This window comes from Gymnoscopelus microlampas (assembly GCF_963454915.1).
Source record: "Gymnoscopelus microlampas genome assembly, chromosome: 15".
Lineage (NCBI taxonomy): Eukaryota > Metazoa > Chordata > Actinopteri > Myctophiformes > Myctophidae > Gymnoscopelus > Gymnoscopelus microlampas.
In genome coordinates, this window is record NC_139952.1 from 37,879,664 (window position 1) to 37,900,099 (window position 20,436).

General features: G+C 41.9%; 1 protein-coding gene across 4 annotated transcripts in view; it reads left to right on the forward strand.

Moving 5' to 3' along the window:
- The window catches only part of LOC311061147 (CCR4-NOT transcription complex subunit 3-like), a 49,306-nt gene that overhangs the window by 14,232 nt on the left and 14,638 nt on the right, over window positions 1-20,436 (forward strand). For 3 of the 4 annotated variants that reach the window (XR_014602374.1, XM_084079695.1, XM_084079696.1), the window contains exons 5-16: window positions 424-513; window positions 7,004-7,132; window positions 7,877-7,972; window positions 11,104-11,232; window positions 11,818-11,908; window positions 12,121-12,257; window positions 14,724-14,780; window positions 15,635-15,960; window positions 16,791-16,938; window positions 17,237-17,541; window positions 18,291-18,508; window positions 19,187-19,366. Coding sequence is in view for 3 of the 4 variants with exons in the window: in XM_084079695.1 (XP_083935821.1) it covers window positions 424-513; window positions 7,004-7,132; window positions 7,877-7,972; window positions 11,104-11,232; window positions 11,818-11,908; window positions 12,121-12,257; window positions 14,724-14,780; window positions 15,635-15,960; window positions 16,791-16,938; window positions 17,237-17,541; window positions 18,291-18,508; window positions 19,187-19,366 (1,906 nt within the window). In the remaining variant the exon portion in view is untranslated. The remainder of the gene's footprint in view (window positions 1-423; window positions 514-7,003; window positions 7,133-7,876; window positions 7,973-11,103; window positions 11,233-11,817; window positions 11,909-12,120; window positions 12,258-14,723; window positions 14,781-15,634; window positions 15,961-16,790; window positions 16,939-17,236; window positions 17,542-18,290; window positions 18,509-19,186; window positions 19,367-20,436) is intronic. The other variant, XM_084079697.1, reaches the window with a different exon arrangement.

Sequence of the window (20,436 nt, forward strand, 5' to 3'; positions counted from 1 at the left end):
GTGTGCGCGCAAACATGCCAGTTTATGCGCACTATATTCAATATCATAGAGGTCAGCCAAAACCTGTATGTTAGAGTGTTACCATGAACACCAAACTCTACCCCAAGCCAAGCTCTCTCTCTCACACACACACACACACACACACACACACACACACACACACACACACACACACACACACACACACACACACAGACACAGACACAGACACACACACACACACACGTCACACACACACACACACACACACACACACACACACACACACACACACACACACACGCACGCGCCATCCCTGACTGCACATGACCAGTCCCTGCATGCTGAAACCATTTTAACTTGACTCACTCTTTCTCCCTCTCTCCCTCTCTCTGTCTCCTCATATCTGTCGGTGGTGTTCTTGTACTTCCTGTCGTTCCCCAGCGTCTTCGAGATCAGATCAAGACGTGGGTGGCGTCCAACGAGATCAAAGACAAACGGCAGCTAGTAGAGAACCGCAAACTCATCGAGACGGTGAGTAGACACAAAAACACATATTGGCACGTTTGTTGTCAAGGTCCTCCCAGGTGACTTGATGATGACTCCGCAGGTTGTGGCGCTCAGTGGTCCTCAAACCGCGGCCCCCCAGCTGAAAATATTTTGTGCCAGGGAACCCTCATGAAAACACTTTTGCTGGCAGAATCAAATCAAATCAAACTTTATTTATATAGCACGTTTACAACAGCTGAGCTGACCAAAGTGCTGTACATGGTTAAAATAATCAATTCAAAGCATCAAAGCAAATGAAAAACAATTCAACAAAAACAATTCAAAGCATCAAAACATAATAAAAACATTAACAGATAATATGCATTAACAGATAATATGCATTAACAGTTAACACATAGCAAAAGGTGCAAAGTTAAGAACAAATTAGGTAAACTCAAATGCAGTTAAAAGCCAGGGAAAACAGATGGGTGTTAAGTAGGGCTTTGAAAACCCCAATTGACTGGGCAGATCTGATGGGGGAAAGGCAGACTATTCCAGAATCTGGGGGTCGCACCCGCAAACGCACTGTCACCCTTGCTCTTTTTATTAGTCTTATGAACGACCAGCAACAGCTTGTCAGCAGACCTCGAGAGCCCTGGCTGGGATGTAAGGTTCCACAAGCGCATAGAGGTATGGCGGAGCCAGCCCATTTAGTGATTTATAAGTAAATACTTACGGTACTCACTTAATCACTTTTGAAAATCGACTCTAAAATGAACAGGGAGCCAGTGAAGTGGGGCCAGGACAGGGCTAATATGCTCACGTCTTTTAATACCTGTAAGGAGGCGAGCTCCAGACGCCTGAGTGACGACTGCTCTATGCCAGTGTATAAGGAATTACAATAATCTAATCTGGACGAAATTAAGGCGTGAATAGCCATCTCCAGTCCAGTTGATGGCGGGGGAGATATGCCTTAACCTTGGCGAGAAGTCTTCATTGAAAAAAGCTGGTTTTAACGACGGAGCTGATGTGTTGATCGAATTTGAAGGCACTGTCGAAAGCTACACCAAGGTTTTTGGCAGATGAGCGGATATAAGGGCTGAGGGTGTCCGGGATAGTGTAGGGTGAGATAATGTCATGGCCAAATATTATAATTTCAGTTTTATTTTCATTGAGGAATGTTTGTCCATCCAGGTTTTGACATCCTGTAGGCAGGCGAGCAGTGACTGAAGAGAGTTAGTGGAGTTTGTTTTGATGGGTAGGCAAATCTGGACATCATCTGCGTAGCAATGAAATGAAATATTATGTTTATCAAAGATTAACATATATAACACATATTATATATATATAGCATATATAACATAAAGAGTAGTGGACCTAAGATAGAGCCTTTGGGGACAATAACAAACTAACTACCGTGTCCAGAACCTTTGACTAAAAGAAGTGCCACTGACCTGCTGTGAAGGTGCACCGGTGCCGCAAGCTCTGCTGTGAGCCTCTTGCTCCTGCTAGCATCAGTGCTCTCTGGCCCCTTTTGCCGATCTGCAAGCTCTCAATGTGTCTGTGACACATTGACAGCTTGTAGATCGGCTGTTTTCGGTCATCATTTTAAAATTGGAGCACTTGAGGTGGTCAAACCATCAATATGTTCAGAAGCATCTTCCATAGAATCTTAATAGTCTCGGATATTTCATATAAAAGCAAAGGATTTCAGTGTTTCCCCTATATGCATTAAGCAGTGGCGGGCCCCCATCCCTTAAATCTGGCCGCCACAGTATGATAAAAAAAAAAAAAAAAAACTTTTTCAAAATTAGTGAAAATAGCCGATCTACAAGCTTGCAACGCCGACACGTTGTGAGCTTGTACATCTGCTATTTTCACTACTTTGGGTCCCGGGGAGAAGTCAAATTTCTCTTTTGGGTCTCGAGCTAAAAAGTTTGGGAACCACTCACATAGGCCTAACGTTCCTCCTCACAAAACCCACACAGCACATGTTCATTATGGCTCTCAGTCTCAGTGAGCCAGTAGGGCTGACTGAGTATCAGGCTCGATCCACTAAACAAGACACCTGTTCTTTAGCGTACTTCCCAAGTTCCCTGAGGTCACACAGTCCCCACAGAAACACTTTGATGAGAGCTATTGAAATCTCTTTCCATGCCAGCCACCTGGCGCTTTTGCTCTCATCCTGATGAGCGGCTTTCATTCCCCGCTCGGCTATTCAACTCGTCTTTTTCTCTCTCCCTCACTGGAGTGTTTTTTGTGGTTGACCTGAAACGAAACATTTCGTCGCTGTGTCGAGGCAGAAACCTCCTATCTCCATATTTAACTGTTTTTGTTTTTTTTCTGTAAATTAACGCCCTACTTGATCACACGACTACAGTGTCACACAAAAGCAGATCCACAAGCTCGCGCTGCTGTTTCGAGCTTGTAGATCTGCTACTTTTGATGCTTTTGAATTTGAATCCCGAAAAGTATGTTTTTTTTATTTTTTGGACATGTGAGGTTTCCACCAGACAGAGACGAGTTGCTTTACAAGCAACACTCTCAAAGTACTGCAGGAAGTGGGCTGGCTTGGAAATAGCTGGGCAACGACATGCAATGCAGGGGCAGGGAACCCAGGCAAACTGTCATGTTGCCTGCACTCACTCACTTCCCTATGAAGACGTGTGTTAATTATTTTGTTAGCCGTTATTCTAACGATTTTCTTTATTCTAACGATTTCCCCCCCAAAAAAACAACTTTATTTTTAAAAATGTCTAAATTTGATTGAGTTGATTAGTCTGATTAATCACTTAAAGGACCACTTCACCAAATTGGTCCTCACTAATGCTCATTATTAGATGGTAGCATTTTTGTCTACTCGGTCTGGGTCTCAGAGGAGGGCTGTATGTGGACAGTTCAGAAACCTGCCTACCAGTGACTTCATCGATGGGGAATCCAAGCTAATAGAAACTGCAGGCTTTCTATTCCTGGAAAGTTAGCATGCTATAACGGAAGCCATAGTTCTCGCGTTCTAAATCAAACATTTGAAATCTTGTTTGAAAAAAACAAAACATCTGCATAATGACGACCTCACTGGTAGGCGGATTTCTGAAGTGTCCACGGCCTTCCTCTGAGACACAGACAGAGTAGAATTGTTTTTTTTATCATGACTATTAGTCACGGATATTAGTGGGTGCAGTCAATGAGGTGTTAGTGTGTATATACTAGGGTTTAAGTGGATAACCACTCAACATGGTGTCCCTGTTCTGTGCATGTCATTATAGGCAAACATTTTCAAAAATAGCTAAAACAGGCGGAAGCTATTTTCGCTGCACGACACCACCGTACAAGAAAGTATAAAATGGCGCTTAAGTGTTTAATGAGGGTGTTGAGTCGAGTGGTGCATATATCGTCATTGTCGGGTGAAAACCTCCTATGTCCTAAACTGTTACTTTTCAGGATTCAAAGTAGCAGACCGACACAAAGTCTTGTGGACTTTGTGTCGGTCTGCTCGTTTTGAGCTTGTGGATCTGCTACTTTTGTGTGACGCTTTAGTATGATCCAAGTAGGGCATTCATTTACGAAAGTTAATGTATGGAGATAAGAGGTTTCTGCCCGACAGCAACGATATGTAAAGTACCGTACATCTCCACTGCTCTCCTCTCATCACACACACACACACACACACACACACACACACACCCCTTCTGAATGTCTTATGACACACGTGTGGGTCCTGACCCTCTGATTTAGAAACTGCGCTCTAGTTCAGCTTAATTTCCTCAGCTCCCCTGCCCTCCGCACACAATAATTACCATCAGTATCCTCTCCCTGGTCTCCTGTCCAATCAGATGGCACCCTGATGAGTGCAGGTTGCCATGCCAGTCCTATGCAGCAGTTAGCCGGTACATCCTGTATAAGCTGTGGCTTACTGCGGTGTTTCACAAAGTAGGGATAAATATCAACCTTCCCCCAGGGGGAAAAATAACAGACATTTTTCTAAAGAATTCATTAAATTTAAGAGGGTAAGAGTGAAAAAATTGCTGATCTACAAGCTAACAATGCGTCGCAACGCCACAAGTTGCTATTTCACAATTATTGAAATGGGGTTTTTAATTGATTGATTGATTGATTGATGTACTTTATTTAGTAAGACATGAGAACAGTCCATGACAGTACTGTACATGGAAGTACAAATTCACAATACAAGGTCTACTAAACTGGAAAACTCATTAAGCACTGAGCTTGTTTAAGATGAGATCCCCATGCACACAAATCATGATGACATATAAGAGACAGACAGATATACACACTACTATACAGAATGTCATACAATCAGTTTACAGGTTACTGGTATGAAGAGTGAAAAATATGTACAAAAAAGAAAGAGGGGGGGGGGTAGGGGGTAGGTTAGGTTAGGACATGGGGTAGGTTAGGACTTGGACAGGGGCCATTTTTGAATTGCAGCCTCCTGAAGGTGTATCTTTAGGGCAGTTTTGAAAGTGAGTAGGGTTTTAAGTGGTTAATTCAACAGTATTTCTGTATGTTTGGGTTCCTGGGAGACACCAAATGTATCTTTTATTTAGCTGTGGCAGAGAGGCCTCTACGGGGCAGACCCTGTGCCAGCCCCCCCACCACCTCCACCCCCTGCTCTGCACAGATAAACACAGAATGTGATAGCATTTATTTTTATATAAGAGGCCGTAGAGCAGTGCTTCTTCTCAAACTTTTTCATGTCAAATTAATGTGTTAATGTGTATTTGGCTGCGGACTGACTCCCAGATTTGGAAATAGTTTGTGCTAGGGACCCCCAGTACAAGACCCTAACGGTACAAGACCCTAACAGGGGGTCCCCAGCTAAATTACTTAATATAGCATCATAATCATTTGAACCACTTTAACCATATTTTGGCTATTCAAAAATAGCAGATCTACAAGCTTGAGCTTGTAGATCAGCTATTTTTGAAAAAAAGCGAAAATGTGTGCACATCTTTGAATATATATATATATATATATATATATAGATATAGATATAGATATAGATATAGATAGAGCGAATACTTTTTTAACTAAAATCTTTGCTTCTGGGGGTCCCTGGCACAAAACATTTTCAGATGGGGATCTGCTGCCAAATATATATATCAATTTGGGGGTCCTTGGCATGAGTAAGTTTGAGAACCACTGATTTGATATAGCAACATACGTTTTTCAGAAAACTGTTAGGATTTAGAAGACATTTGTAGAATCAGTCTCAGGTCTTAAGTACAGTACTTGAGTAAATGTACTTAGTTACTTTCCACCACCGACCTGCATCATGCTCAACTAGCCTATTTGACCTGGTGTGGCCTCCTGTCAGCCCAGTGTGCCTATCAATCTTTAAACAGCATCAAGCTGAATACACCGCACGCTTTCACACATGACACCACCTGCCATCTTTATCACCACGTCTGCATGTCTGTCAGCGCTGGCATTTCCACAACCATAATCTGATAATGGCTCATGGGAAAGTCAAGAATATCAAATAACAAGTGTGTGAACCCAATAGTACTTAAAACTAAGAGCGATGTTGACTTGTTATATGCTGTCTTTTGAACAACGCTTAGTTTAGAACGCGCAAAATATCAAATATGAAACTTGAACCATACTATCGAATATCGTATCGATATCGAGATATTTGGTATACATATCAAGATATGAGATTTTGTCCATATCGTTCAGCCCTAAAGCAACATGTAGGTGCATGTGGAATTTTGCAGTAGATCCTTTTCACAACAGCCATTTTACAAGTAAACACAGCTGAAAGTAATGACATCAATTGTGATTATGTTTCATTTCATGGTTAATTCATAATGTATTTTTATGTAAGTTTGGGTCTCGAGCTGAAAAGGCAGTGGCTCTCAAACCTTTTCATGTCAAGGATCCCCAAACTGATATGAATTTGACCGAGGACCGAGAAAAGATTGCCAGGGACCCCCATAAGAGATGGAAAAAAATCATTTTCAAGATAAAAAAATAGCAGATGTTCAAGCTCGCAGCTCTGTGAGCTTGTAGATCAGCTATTTTTGAATAGCCAACGTATAAATCATTAAAGTGGTTAAAATTATTGTGATGCTACATTAACTACTTTTGCTGGGGACCCCCAGGGGTCCTTGGGGGGGTTCCAGGGGGTCCCCAGCTAATGTTTTCAGCAACCATGACTGATTTCAGTCATTTTTATAACATTAAAGAGTATTAGATGGATCAAACAATAAGCAATAAGAATACATATTCCAATTGCTTAAATTGTGTTATGGTAAATTGATGTTCAGAAGCATCTTCCATAAAAACCAAAAGGAAATTTCAGAAAAGCAAAGGTTAAACCTCTATTTGCAATTTCTTCAACCGGTTTGCTGTATGTACATGCCTGAATGAGAATGATAATGCCTAAACACAATTCAACATATTGTGCTAGTTGTTTAGGAAACACAGCACCTAAGTGTGGAGAACTCCTTTCACACACCGTCTCATGAATCAAAGATTTTCAGTCGTGAAATATGTAATTTTTTTCCCACAGCAAATGGAGCGGTTTAAGATCGTGGAGAGGGAGACGAAGACCAAGGCGTACTCTAAAGAAGGGCTGGGTCTTGCACAGAAGGTCGACCCTGCCCAGCGTGAGAAAGAGGAAGTCGGGACGTGGCTAACGGTGAGCGACGAAACGTAATCTGTCACAATCACAAATAGAAGTCTGAATTATTCGATCTACAAGCTCACGTTGATTGCTGAGCTTGTAGATAGGCTATTTTGATGCTGTTTAAACTGGTTATGTTTTGGGAGGTTGAATTCTGAATCTTTTTGTAATGATGCTTTTACACTGCACAGTACCGGCTCGACTCTAATCAAAATATACTTAAAAACTTAAAATGGCACTTTTGTTTAACCACTTGAACCTCCAGCATCCCTATTCTGGGTGGGAACGTTCACCAAAAATACCCGATCTACAAGCTCACAACGCGTTGCAACGCTTTGTAAAGCGTTGTGAGCTTGTAGATCTGCTATTTTTGGCAAATCGATTTGTGTTGTGTGAAATAAGAGCGTACCAAATGCACTCTTTACAGGTCCGTTTTATCTAGTATAGGGTTGAAGTGGTACGGAATTTGCAGCGCAACAAAAGCTAATTCATCCTAGTGTATGACGGAGGACAATTTCACGATAAACTTAAATCTCCACGATACGATTTATTGTGAGCGTTTTTTATCACGATAAACGATAATAACGATTATCGTCCCATCCCTACTGACCACTTAACCCAAAGGTTGGGAAACCGCTGGTCTTATGTAAAATGTGACGTAATGGTGAAAATATCTGCGGAACCCGAGGAGGCCAACGCATCTCAGGTGTGCAGTGTGTAACAATGCTTTGTTTTGTCTCTTCTCCTTCCCCTATATAGAACACAATAGACACGTTGAACATGCAGGTGGACCAGTTTGAGAGCGAGGTGGAGTCGCTCTCAGTCCAAACGCGGAAAAAGAAAGGAGACAAGGAGGTCAGTGCCCCGACCCGTTGCACCTATAGGGCTGTGTCACCATTAAAAACTTTTATGTTGACTATTTATTGTCATACAAATAATTGCCAATAACGATTTCATTGTGGTTTGTTTTGGCATTGAACATTGGGAACACATTTTTGTTTGGCCTTTTTACTGACATATTATTATATTATTATTTAATTACATATTATATTAAATACTATTACTGACATATTTATTAATTTTATACAAAAATAAAATAATCTACAAGCTTACAACTTCTATATTTGAAAATGTATGAACATTTTTCAACATCGAAAATTATGACTTATGCAAAAATAATTGGGATTATCTCAAATAATTGCAATTAGATGATTATGTAATAATTGTGACAGGCCTACAGGCCCTTCCACTGCACCTCTGTCTTTCTCTCTCCTTTTCCTCTGTCTCTCTTTCTTTCTTTCTTCCTCTGTCTTGCCATCTCTTTTTTCATCAGGACCCTCACTTTTAGTCTGAAGTGAGAGACCTGATGCACTGGTGAACCTCTTAATCCCTATCATTTCTTTTTTATCCCAACCTGAATCATTTATTTTCTATTCATTAAAGAGCTGGAAAGACGGGGAGAACCCTGTTACTGAACAAACACACTACAGAAATCATTACTATCAGAATATAACCATATTTGCCACTTGTTTTTTAACAAAGAAAAATCACTTTTACACCACCTTTAAATCTGACTTCTGAAAACGGGACGCAATGGAGAAAGACATAGGATGATTTATACCGTTTGACACTGAGATAACGTTGCAAGAACAGCGAGAAGAACGTTTCCCGGTTTCGATATTACATTTTTCATAGCGTTAATAAACGTCATGTCATCATCACTGGCAGATAAATATAAAACATTGATGAAAAGAAGGAGCACTCGGTCAAAGTTTTTACATGATATTACATGTTCATTAGAGTCAAAGAAATCAAATATTGATGTTTGGGCCGTACAGTTTGTGCTATCATTTTTACGTCATGTCACTCAGCTGTAGAAGGCGGTTAATATTTTAAAAGCAGCATCCTAATGTGCCTCCAGACTTAACCTGCTGTGAATGAGAACACGGCTTCTCAACATCAGGTTCAGGGACCACCACAGTAGAGCCCTGTGCGGGACTGTTTTTCTTAACCCTGCCCCTGCCAAACAAAATAATTAAGTGCCATTTAGTCCCACATAGTACTGCAATATTACCGTCCAGTCCTGTATAAGCCTGCAATATTTCCATTGAGATCCGAAACGCATTATAAAACAGAATGAGAGAGTGAGCGGGTGTGCGCGAGAGACGGCCTGTTTATGTGTGAGGAATTGCACAGATAGAGAGAGAGTTTGTGGTTTATATTGCGACAGACATACAGTATGGCACCGCAACAAGTGAGAACTAACAAGAGAGAGAGAGAGAGAGATTCCGAGACACAGTAGGGGAAATTACGTTCTCTGAATGTTGCCATACGATTCATATCTTGCTAAAGTAAAGCATGACCACATGCTCCAGGTGCTCTATATCTGGTTTATTGCAGAATATTGCGGGGCCCGCAGGTTTTATTTTGACCGCCGCAGGTATTTAACCCATTTAGACCTGGAACGCATCTGTGTCACTTTAGATTTCTTTGGCTATTCAAAAATAGCAGATATACAAGCTCATAGCGCGGCACCGAGTGCCGCGCTATGAGCTTGTAGATCTGCTATTTTTGAAAAATCTTGAATTCTTTTTTTTTTTTTTAAACTGTTCGGATTTAGAAAACATTTTAAAGAATCGCCTCAGGTCTTAATGGGTTAAATGTTCCTCGCCGAGCCGGCGAAAACTTCTGGGAACTCAGATTAGGTTAAATGCAGCCCGTGCACGTAAGATTAGCGCTGGGACCCGCGGATACCGCGGGATCCTGCTCCCGATGCAGGGCTCTACACCAGGGGTCCAACTGGGCCTTTACAGATCTAACTCTGAGAGTTATATAAGCGCTGAGGATTTTGCAATGTAGACTGGGATTCCTTTATAGTTTAGTTCAGTGGTTCTCAACATTTTTTTATTTCAAGGACACCCAATTTGAAATGCATTAGACCACGGACCCTCATTTGATATGATTTGATATGAAATCTCTAGAGCGCCAATCTTCACTGTGTTAATCTAACTCTGAGAGTGTACAAATGGAACCAGATGGACCATTTGACCGCTGTCGGACCCGACATTGAGAACTAGTGAATTAGAAGGAACTGGGCAAACTTGCTTCATTCTCAGTGTAGTTTTGGACAGTTGCAAACTTGCTTCATTCTCAGTGTAGTTTTGGACAGTTGTTAACACTAACATTAGTTAACATTAGTTAACTTGAAGGAGAGAATGCAAGCACTCGTCAGCATCCGAGAAGTGAATGACTAAGTAATTCACTTCTCGGATGCATGGCTCTGAAAGGAATGAACTAGGTTAATATTAGTTAAACCAATTAACTTAACCACATGAACCCTAGGGTCCCAATTCTGGGCATTTCATAGTAGACGGAACATTCTGCGAAAAATAGGTGAATATTCAGAGAAAATAGCAGATCTAAAAGCTCATAAGCCAAGGTAGATCAGTTATTTTAAAAAACATGAACATTTGACAAACATCCTAGAATATTTTGCCTATAATGACGTGCCCAAAACAGGGACGACAGGGTTAATGTACTTAACGGTAACTTTTTTTTTTGCAGCTGTCTTGTCTTTTTTTTTTTTGGAGGGGAGTCCAAAAGTGGATAGAGGAGCACTTTTTAGCATAAAAGTTTTAAACATAATGAATTAATTAGGTCCCATGGGTTTCTGTGAGCACATGAAGATGTTCCCGCTACAGAAAGAGTGTGAACCATTTCAGCTGACATAAGGAACTTTCTACCGAGTTGAGTTCCTTTCATGTTCACTCGCAGATCTCTTGTGAGCTTGTAGATCTGCAGGTTTTGGGAAAAAAAAGCTTTTGCGTACTTTTACTTTGGTACTGTAAGTATATTTTGACGCAAACACGTTTGTGCTCTTACTCTAGTAAAAATGTTGAAGCATTTATTTCTACATTGTCGCATTGCTACTTTTACTTAAGTAAAACATCCGAGTACTTTTTTCCCCCACTGCTGTGTTCCTAAAGAAGCAGGATCGCATCGAGGAGCTGAAGAGGTTCATAGAGAAGCATCGGCACCACATCAAGATGCTGGAGACCATACTGAGGATGCTGGACAATGACTCCGTCCAGGTGGACTCTATCAGGAAGATCAAGGTTGGTTGTCTACGGTGTTCATTTCGTTGACTAAAACTATGATGATGAAAAATGTTTGTCGACTGCCCTTTTCCACCGATGAAAACTAAATAAAAACTAAGCTATGATGACTAAAACTAAGACTAAATATATTGACAATTTCGCCAACAAATAAAAGCTAGACTAAAATGTTAGGGCGAGACTAGTGGAGAAGAGATCCAGTAGAACTAAAAGACAAGTCATTTTATGTTTGGTTGCGCTCTGAAAGTAGCAGATCTACAAGCTGACAACTGAGCTTGTAGATCGGCTATTTTCAGCATCCAACCAAGTGTAAAATCTGCCATTACGTCACCATCAAGGCCTGCCAAAATACATTTTGTCGACAAAATCAACGGTGGATTTAAATGACTAAAATACTATATGCTCTGAAAAAAATCCCACAACCCACCCATCTGACTACTTAAGTACTTAACATGGCAGCCAAATTTGGTACCATATTGAATGGATGAAAGTTATGATTTTGTGCAACATATTGCACATTTTGGACTCACGACTCCCCCTTTGATCTTTGGTGATATATTGACGATATATATACGCCGTGTACAGGACGACGTGGAGTACTACATGGACTCGTCGCAGGATCCAGACTTTGAGGAGAACGAGTTTCTGTATGACGACATCGATATGGAGGACATTCGTACGTTTGTACTTTTTAAAGACACACACACACACACACACACACACACACACACACACACACACACCCCTTATACAGACTGTAAATCTAAAACTACTAACCATCTTGCATTTTTTTATGTGTGTGTCCAGGGATTAACAAACATAATAATGATGGCTGATGCCCTCTCTCTCCCTCTCTCTCCCTCTCTCTCCCGCTCTCTCCCTCCTCAGCTCTGAACCTGGTAGCCACCTCTCCACCAGGAGGACCGTCTCACCTGGACGATGAGATCTTCCAGAACTCCAGCAGTACTCCCACCTCCACCACCTCCTCCTCGCCCATCCCCCCCTCGCCCGCCACTTGCACTACGGTAAGAGGAGGAGGAGCTGCATTTTTGGAGCCCCACCCCCAGTGGCTCAGTGGCCGTTCATGGCGTAGACCGCTCGTAGACCACTCTTAATCTCTTCTGTCTATACCAGGGGTCTTCAACGTTTTTCAGACCAAGGACCCCCTTAGTTGAGAGAGAGATGAAGCAGGGACCCCCACTACATTGTTTACAATTGTGTCACTGTTGCAGATTATGAACATTTTCATAATTTCATAAATAGCTTCATTGACTATCATCAGTGTTCATGTCAGACATTTAACCACTTACACCCCCCCTACACCAAACTGCTTTGCCAAAAATAGTTGATCTACAAGGTCACAACGCCTCGCAGCGCGAGGCGTTGTTACCTTGTAGATCAACTATTTTCTGCTAATGTTCCCCTCAGGATAGGGATGCTAGGGTTCAAGTGTTTAATGTAAAACAAAAACATCCCATCACACAAAGATTTGGCCGACCCCCTATAGTAGCTCTGAGGACCCCCTAAGGGTCCCAGACCCCCTGTTGAAGACCCCTGGTCTATACAATTTAGCCTGCATGGATATAAGATCTCAGTCGCCACGACTGATTTCAGTCCTTTGGATTCCATAGAAGCCAGCATGTCTTCAATGGAAGCATGTTGCGCCGCAAAAATAGCCTACCTACAATACATGGGCTATTCGATAGTAGATAGGCTACTTTTGGCTAATATTTTAAGATTAGAGCATTTTCAGTGGTCTAACTAGCAATATGTGCAGAAGCATCTTGCATAAAATTCCTTTGATCATTTATTTAGTTTTGGGGTTTCTTACACTGCATAGATATATATGTATGAAAATACTAACTCTGAGATGCGAGACGGCAATATTATGCATTTGGCTGTCTATGACAGTGGTTCTCAAACTTTTTCATGCCAAGGACCCCCAAATTGATATTTATTAGGCCGCGGACCCCCCATCTGAAATTATTTTTTTGTGCCAGGGACCCCTCAGAAGTAAAGATTTGAGTTAAAAATGTTAACAATAAAAAATATATATGTTCAAAGATTTGCACACATTTTCAAGATTTTTCAAAAATAGCAGATCTAGAAGCTCATAACTGCGCTATGAGCTTGTATGTCTGCTATTTTTGAATAGCCAAGGTATAAAATAATGGTTTAAGTGGTTAAAATGATTGTGACGCTATATTAACTCATTTTGCTGGAGACCCCCTGGTACCCCCTCAAGGACCCCTGGGGGTCTCCGAACCCCACTTTGAGAACCAATGGTTTATGGAGTGTAAAAGTTAATGTAAGGGGCTAAAAGCCTGTAATGTAATATGGTGTAATAATTGCCATTCAGTCGAAGGTGGGGGTGTAGTTCTATAAGCCATTGTGGTGGTTTGGTGGCTGCTATTGTACCGCTGAGATTTGGTGCCATTATAGCAGTCTTATCTCCCATCTAACCCGCCTCCAGTCCCACAGCGAGGCTGGCTATTAGGGTTTTGATGCGAGTCTGAATAGTGTGGCTTTGTGTTGGGCCTGTATGAGGCTCTCCTCCAGCATAATAACGTAGACACCACTTACTGTAAACCCCAGCCATCCATGTTCTGGGGAAAAAGCTTTTTACAGAAAATAGCAGATCGACAAGCTCACGGCGCGTTGCGCCGCGATTCGTCTGTGAGCTTGTCGATCTGCTATTTTCTGTGAAGATATTTAGTGTAGCGCGAAACAGAAAATGCACTGGTATAGAGCCCTGAAGGGACTCCGCTCAACAGCGTAATGTGGTTAAAGTGCTTGAAGGATGTGGATCCAGGGTGGCATAAGGAACTTTGGGGGCATTTTAATCTACTCAGGCATTTGTGAGCACCCCATACAGTTTTGAAGTTGCTTGATTCAGTATTTAGATGTTTGATATTAATTGTATCAGAAAGGCCCCCTTTTTTATATCAATTAAATTGATTAGTTTGATTAACTGCCATAATATTTACAGTACAGACCTAACATACAGTGGAAAGCTGTGGTCTTAAAGGGTCTTAAAACCCCAGGCTGATTTTTTTTACTTTTGTAGTTTTCCAGTTCAGGTTAAAAACTACAGCAGATTAAAAACATGGCAGACCTAGTAAGCAACACAGCTGCACCAAACAAATTAGATTTAGTTAAATTTTCACCAGGTGTGTCCAGAGCGAAGGGTACGCCAATGAGCAAGCATGATAGACAGTATTGACACACCTAAAAATCTAACACACCCATTATTAATTTGATCAGCTGCAGCTGTGTTGCTTACATCCCCGTGTACTATGAGGTCAGTGTTATGTTTTACCCTGCTGTAGTTTTTAACCTGAAGTGGAAAACAAACTACAAAATCAGCCTAGGGTTTCATGTCCCTTTTTTAAAGGGGTGTAGATGAGGGAGGGGGGAAAGGCGCTGCTATGATCCGATATTTGTGTGTGTGTTTCCATGTAATTCGATGTTGTTTGAATGGTTTTCTCCAGGAGAACTCGGAAGACGACAAGAAAAGGGGACGATCGACAGACAGTGAAATTAGTCAGGTGAGTGAAGCGTCTCTGAGATATAGTGGTGGAAGAAGTACTCTAATGTTGCTATGTTGTGCTGGACATCGGTTACATCACATTTGGAACAATTTCCGGAATCGTGTTTTTATCACTCTTGTCAGTTCCAGTCGGTATGTGGACTTCACTCGTCTGCTATACATTTACAATACCGATGGTTCTCAAACTTCTTCATTTCAAGGACCACCATGACTCTGAGAGTAACAGCCCTGTAAGAGGGTCCATTTGGAACCCCCTATCCACCTGTTTCCTAGGCTTTTCACTGTGTTACACTTGATCCAATGAAATCCAATGAAACCGGTCAGATGACTAATGATATCCAGTGCCATCTATTAGAGAGTTAATCCAACTCCGTTCACTTCTTCGGGCCAGGTCTTCTACATACACATACATTGGCGAATAGTGACAAATCCCTAAACCGGAAGTTCATGGAATGCATTGAAGTCGACGGGTCCTTGTCACTATTTCCAGCTACATGAACCACGTGACCGACGCTGTTTCTGACCCCTCATTGGCGCAACTCTCTAATAGAAGGCTCTGATGATATCCAATGAAATCCGACAGGAAGTGGAAAACACAAGCCTAGGAAACAGGTGGATAGGAAATTGTTAAAGGGAATCATAACACCAGATGATGTAGATTTACTTCCATGGCAGTCAATGTGTTGAAAGACCTAAAAAACAGGGGGCCAAACTCCTGGACACCCCCAAGACAAAGATACAAACCTGTTTTGTAAAGCGACTTTGAGTACTTAGAAAAGCGCTATTTAAATTGTAGTATTATTATTGTTATTATTACTTAGTATCCTTTCTCTTTTCTTCCCCCCGCTCCAGTCGCCTGTGAAGAACGGCAACCCTTCCTCGTCGTTGTCTTCCTCCTCATCCTCCTCCTCATCCTCCTCCTCCTGCTCCTCTTCCTCGGGGCCGCAGCAGCCGTCCTCCATGATCTCCATGGCGACCTCCCTCGCCGTGGGGGGCGGGGCTGGGACCGGCAGCGGCGGCATGGGCAGCGGTGGCATGGGCGGCGGCATGGGCCTCGCGGCGGGCATCACTGCGGGCAACAGCCTCCTGGCCAGCATGGGCGGCCTGCTGTCCAACACGTCGGCCGGCAGCTACAGCAACGCCACCCAGCAGCAGTTGCTCAACACGTCATCGCCGTAGTAAGCCACATCGCAGTTATTTACGTTAGGGGTCTTCAACAGGGGGTCTGGGACCTCTAGGGGGTCTTCAGAGTTACTACATTGGGGAGCCACCTTTGTATCATAGGAACATTAACTTAATTTATTTCATACATTTTTACATTAACCACTTGAACCCTAGCATCTCTATTCCGAGGAGGACTTTAGCCGAAAATAGCCGATCTACAAGCTCACAACCTGGTAGATCTGCTATTTTCGGGCAAAGAGGTGTGGTGTAGACCAAGTACAGAGCCAACGGTCAAGTTTACTTGGTTTTGAGGCTTTAAGTGGTTAAATGTCTGAAAAATACACATGAATCCAACACAACACTGATGATAGTGATGTCAATTAATCTATCTATGAAATCTATGAAAAAGTTGAATGTGCAACACAGTTTTGCACACGTCATTGCCGCATTATGTCACGTCGCAATTATTTTTTACATGTTTGCACGATCGCAATTATTTGAGATGTGATTGAGCGATTATTTTGTATTATCAGAATTTTGTCCAAGTTCATCTGCAGAAAAAAATCCGTACTTTTGTGTTAAAAATAGCGGAAATAGCAGACCTTCAAGCTCACAGTGCGTCGCATCATGACATTGTGATGCTATATCTGCTATTTACTTATTTTTATATATATAAATTGTTAAATATGGCCTGTTTTGGCTACAGTACATTAGTTATTAGTCTAACATACATCGAATTTGTACTTATATGTTCCAATGTTCAAAGATAAAAGCACAAATTGTTAATCTCAATTATTTGTATGACAACAATTAATCCTCATCTAAAATGTCATGATGAATTCAGCCCTACGCAGCAGCAGCAGCAGCAACAGCAGCAGCAGCAGGCCAAAATCTCCATGGCCCCCGCCCCTTCCCTCATCAACCCCACCCCCACCCACAGCTTCCTGCCTACCTCCTCCTCCGCCTGCTCGCCCCCTAACGCCAGCACACAGGTACTGCAACTATACAGCATTTTATCAGCCATTGTTCTATCCATTACTTTTTCGATTGTTTTATAATCGACTGATTCAATCGGTATGATTAACCACTTAAGCCCTATTTTATACTTTTGTCGTACAACAGCGTTGCACAAAAATAGAGAAAATAGCTGACTATTCTCATAATTAATTAAAAAAGATAGATTTAGATTTTGTACTCAAAAAGTGATTGAAAAAAAAAAACCAAAATCAATAAAAGAAATATGTATTAAAAGTTGATTAGTTGGATTAACCGTTGTACCCCAACACGCAGAGCCCCATGATGACCTCCACCTCCCAGCTCCTGGCGCTGTCGGGGTCCACGTCCACCTCCAACAGCCTGGGCCTGGGCTTGGGCCTCTCCCTGGGGAAAGGGCTCCCGCCGTCGGGTTCCAGCTCCCTCACATCCACCAGCAGCCTGGACGCCTGGTCGCCAGGGATGCCGGCGTCCCTGAGCACCATGGTGGGCCTGCTGGGAGGCTCCACCCCGGCCCCCTACGCCCAGGCGGCTGCCGCGGGCGCCATCGGCACGGGCCTGTCGGGACCCCTGGGTGGGGTTGGCGGCGTGTCCTCCAACAGGTACTGTAGGGCCCAAAATTCGCCTCATTATTACCCGAGGTGATCCGGCTTTTGCAGCCCGGGCACCTAAACAGGGTTTCGTCAGATCCTTAAAATATAATTGTAGAATATAAGGCCTTCAAATATTTCAATCTATGTTTCGAAAAGGTTCTTAGCATTAAAAAAAACTGCAGAAAACCTTTTTTCTTTTGGAACGGATTTGGAACGCAATCCTGAGGGAGTAATGCAAGCAAAACCAGTTCCCTCTTTTAAATAGCTTCTGAAAACATGAAAACAATCTCTCTATGTCAAGTGTATTTCTTAAATGTATTTTTTTCCTGTCTGTCTTGACTATTATTGTTGCATTCTGATTTTGCTTTGTTGTTTTGCTGCGTTTTAACTTTGTACTTTCTAACTTTTGTTTTGGAAAAGCGCTATACAAAAATACATTAACATAATTATTCATCAAATTGTGCAACCTTGCATTCATTACAGCCAAAACATGTATTGCTGTAAATTGGAAGCCCCCCCCCCCCCAACAAACATGGGCCCACTGTGGAAGGCAGAAATATCTAGTTATATACCTCTTGATTACTTGCATTACAAAAGTTGGACATTTTTGATACTTGTTATCATTATTATTATTATTTTGGTGTTTTATTGTGTTATCGTCCCGTTGTGCACTGTATTGTCTGTGCACAAAAGATAAAATAAACTATTATATATAAAATATTAAATAATAATGTTCGTAATCTTCGTATCATCAACAGCTCCCCGGGGGGGCTCATGCGCTCCCACGACGGAAGCGGCGGAGCGGCAGCGGTCGGCGGGCCGACAGCAGGGGGTCTCCTGGGCGCGGCGCCGGGCATGGGGATGAGCAGCCTGGGGGGGATGGGAGCCGCCATGCTGGGTGGGCTGGGCTCCAGCCAGTCAGGGATGATGATGCAAGGAGGAGGGCCTCCTCTGGTCGCCCCCAGCCCCATAGGAGGTAGGCCTGGCACAACTATTACATCATCGCAATCATTTGAGATAATGAAAAATGAGTTGAAAAATGTTCATATATTTTCAAACATTTTCCAAAATAGTGGAAATAGCCCGATCTGCAAGCTCAAAACGCGTCTCATTGTGACGCGTCTTGAGCTTTCAGATCGGCTATTTCCACTAATCATATAAAGTATAAAGTAACTAAATTATGCAAATTTGTCATGTCTGCCCTGTGCACCTTTTTGTTTACGAAGCCTAAAAGCTAAACGGAAATGTAAATTTTATTCATAATGTTCCAATGTTCAACGATAGAAACACATTTAAATCGTTAATCGCAAATTGTTTGAGCAACAATTAATCATCAAGTAAAATGTCATAATCGTTACAGCCCTCTAGGAGGTTGACACTTTACATTATTTTCCTAGCCATTATTCTATGTTCTTTCTATTGTATTTTCCATCTACTTTCTCAAATAATCGTGTTTTATTTTGTATTTTATTATTATCGTTTTATATATCAATGAATCGATTAAACAATAAATCTCCCATGATGTACTTTGTTGTACAACATTGTCATGGAAGTCCTAATACGCCTGACATTTATGTTTCAGTTGTGAGATTCTATTTTGCTTTAACCCATGTGTTTTTTATAATCGATTAAATGGATTGCAAATGGATTGCAGGAGGTGTACTCAGGGAGCAGCAGCAGCAGCAGGGAGGAGGACTGGGAGTCATAGGGAGCGCTGTGGGGAGCTCCTCCACATCAGCAGGGGGAGGAGGAGCAGCAGGGAGCAACGGAGTGCTGGGCCTAGGAGCTCTCTCCGCCAGGTCACCCAGCATACAGAAGCAGAACGGCAGCTCCAGTAAGCGTCAGCTGAACCCCCCACCCCTCACGCATTAACCCATTAAACCCATTGAGACCTGAAGCCGATTCTACATGTCTCCTAAATCTCAACAGTATTCTGAAAAACGTTTCTTTCTATATCAGTGGTGCTCAATCTTTTTCATGTCAAGGACCCCCAAAATGATATGTATTTGGCCGTGGGCCCCCATCAAAATATTTTGTTCCAGGGACCCGCCAGAAGCAAAGATTTGAGTTAAAAATGTTCGCTTTAAAAATATATATATTAAAGATTTGCACACATTTTCACAGTTTAAAAAAAATAGCAGATCTACAAGCTCATAGCGCGGCACTCGGTGCCGCGCTATGAGCTTGTATATCTGCTATTTTTGAATAGCCCAAAGTGTAAAATAATGCTTTTTAGCTCAAATCTAAAAATGACACAGTTCCAGGTCTTAATGGGTTAAACCCGGGAAATCATCAGTGTAATTTTTAATTTTCTATATAGATATAACTGCTCAAAATAATTAAGGGAACACTTTGATCCCTTAATTCTTTTGAGCAGTTTTTGTCAGCAGTATGTACACAGTTCATGAAAACTCAAAATAATTAAGGGATCAAAGTGTTCCGTACATTTCTTTGAGCAGTATATATATAGCACATTGGTTGGCTATTCAAAAATAGCAGATATACAAGCTCATAGCGTGTCTCTTCGTGCCGTGCTATGAGCTTGTAGATCTTCTATTTAAAAACAAATCGTGAACATTGTGCAAGTCTTATATATATTGTTTACTCAAATCTTTGCTTCTCTGGGCACCTGGAACAACATATTTTCAGATGGGGGTCTGCGACCAAATGCATATCAATTTACAATCAGGTTTTCAGAAAACTGTTTGTAGAATCGGCCTCACCAGAACCAGGGACATGTAATGTGTTTTCAATGAGTTTGAAGTAACAATGGGAATACAAATCTGTATCTAAATATTAAATCAAGAAACTTAAAAACTGTCTGAGGGGTGCACACAAAGATAGATGTAAAAAGTAATGACACCAAAAGTGCACGCTGTCAAGTGAAATAACCACTTTACTTGC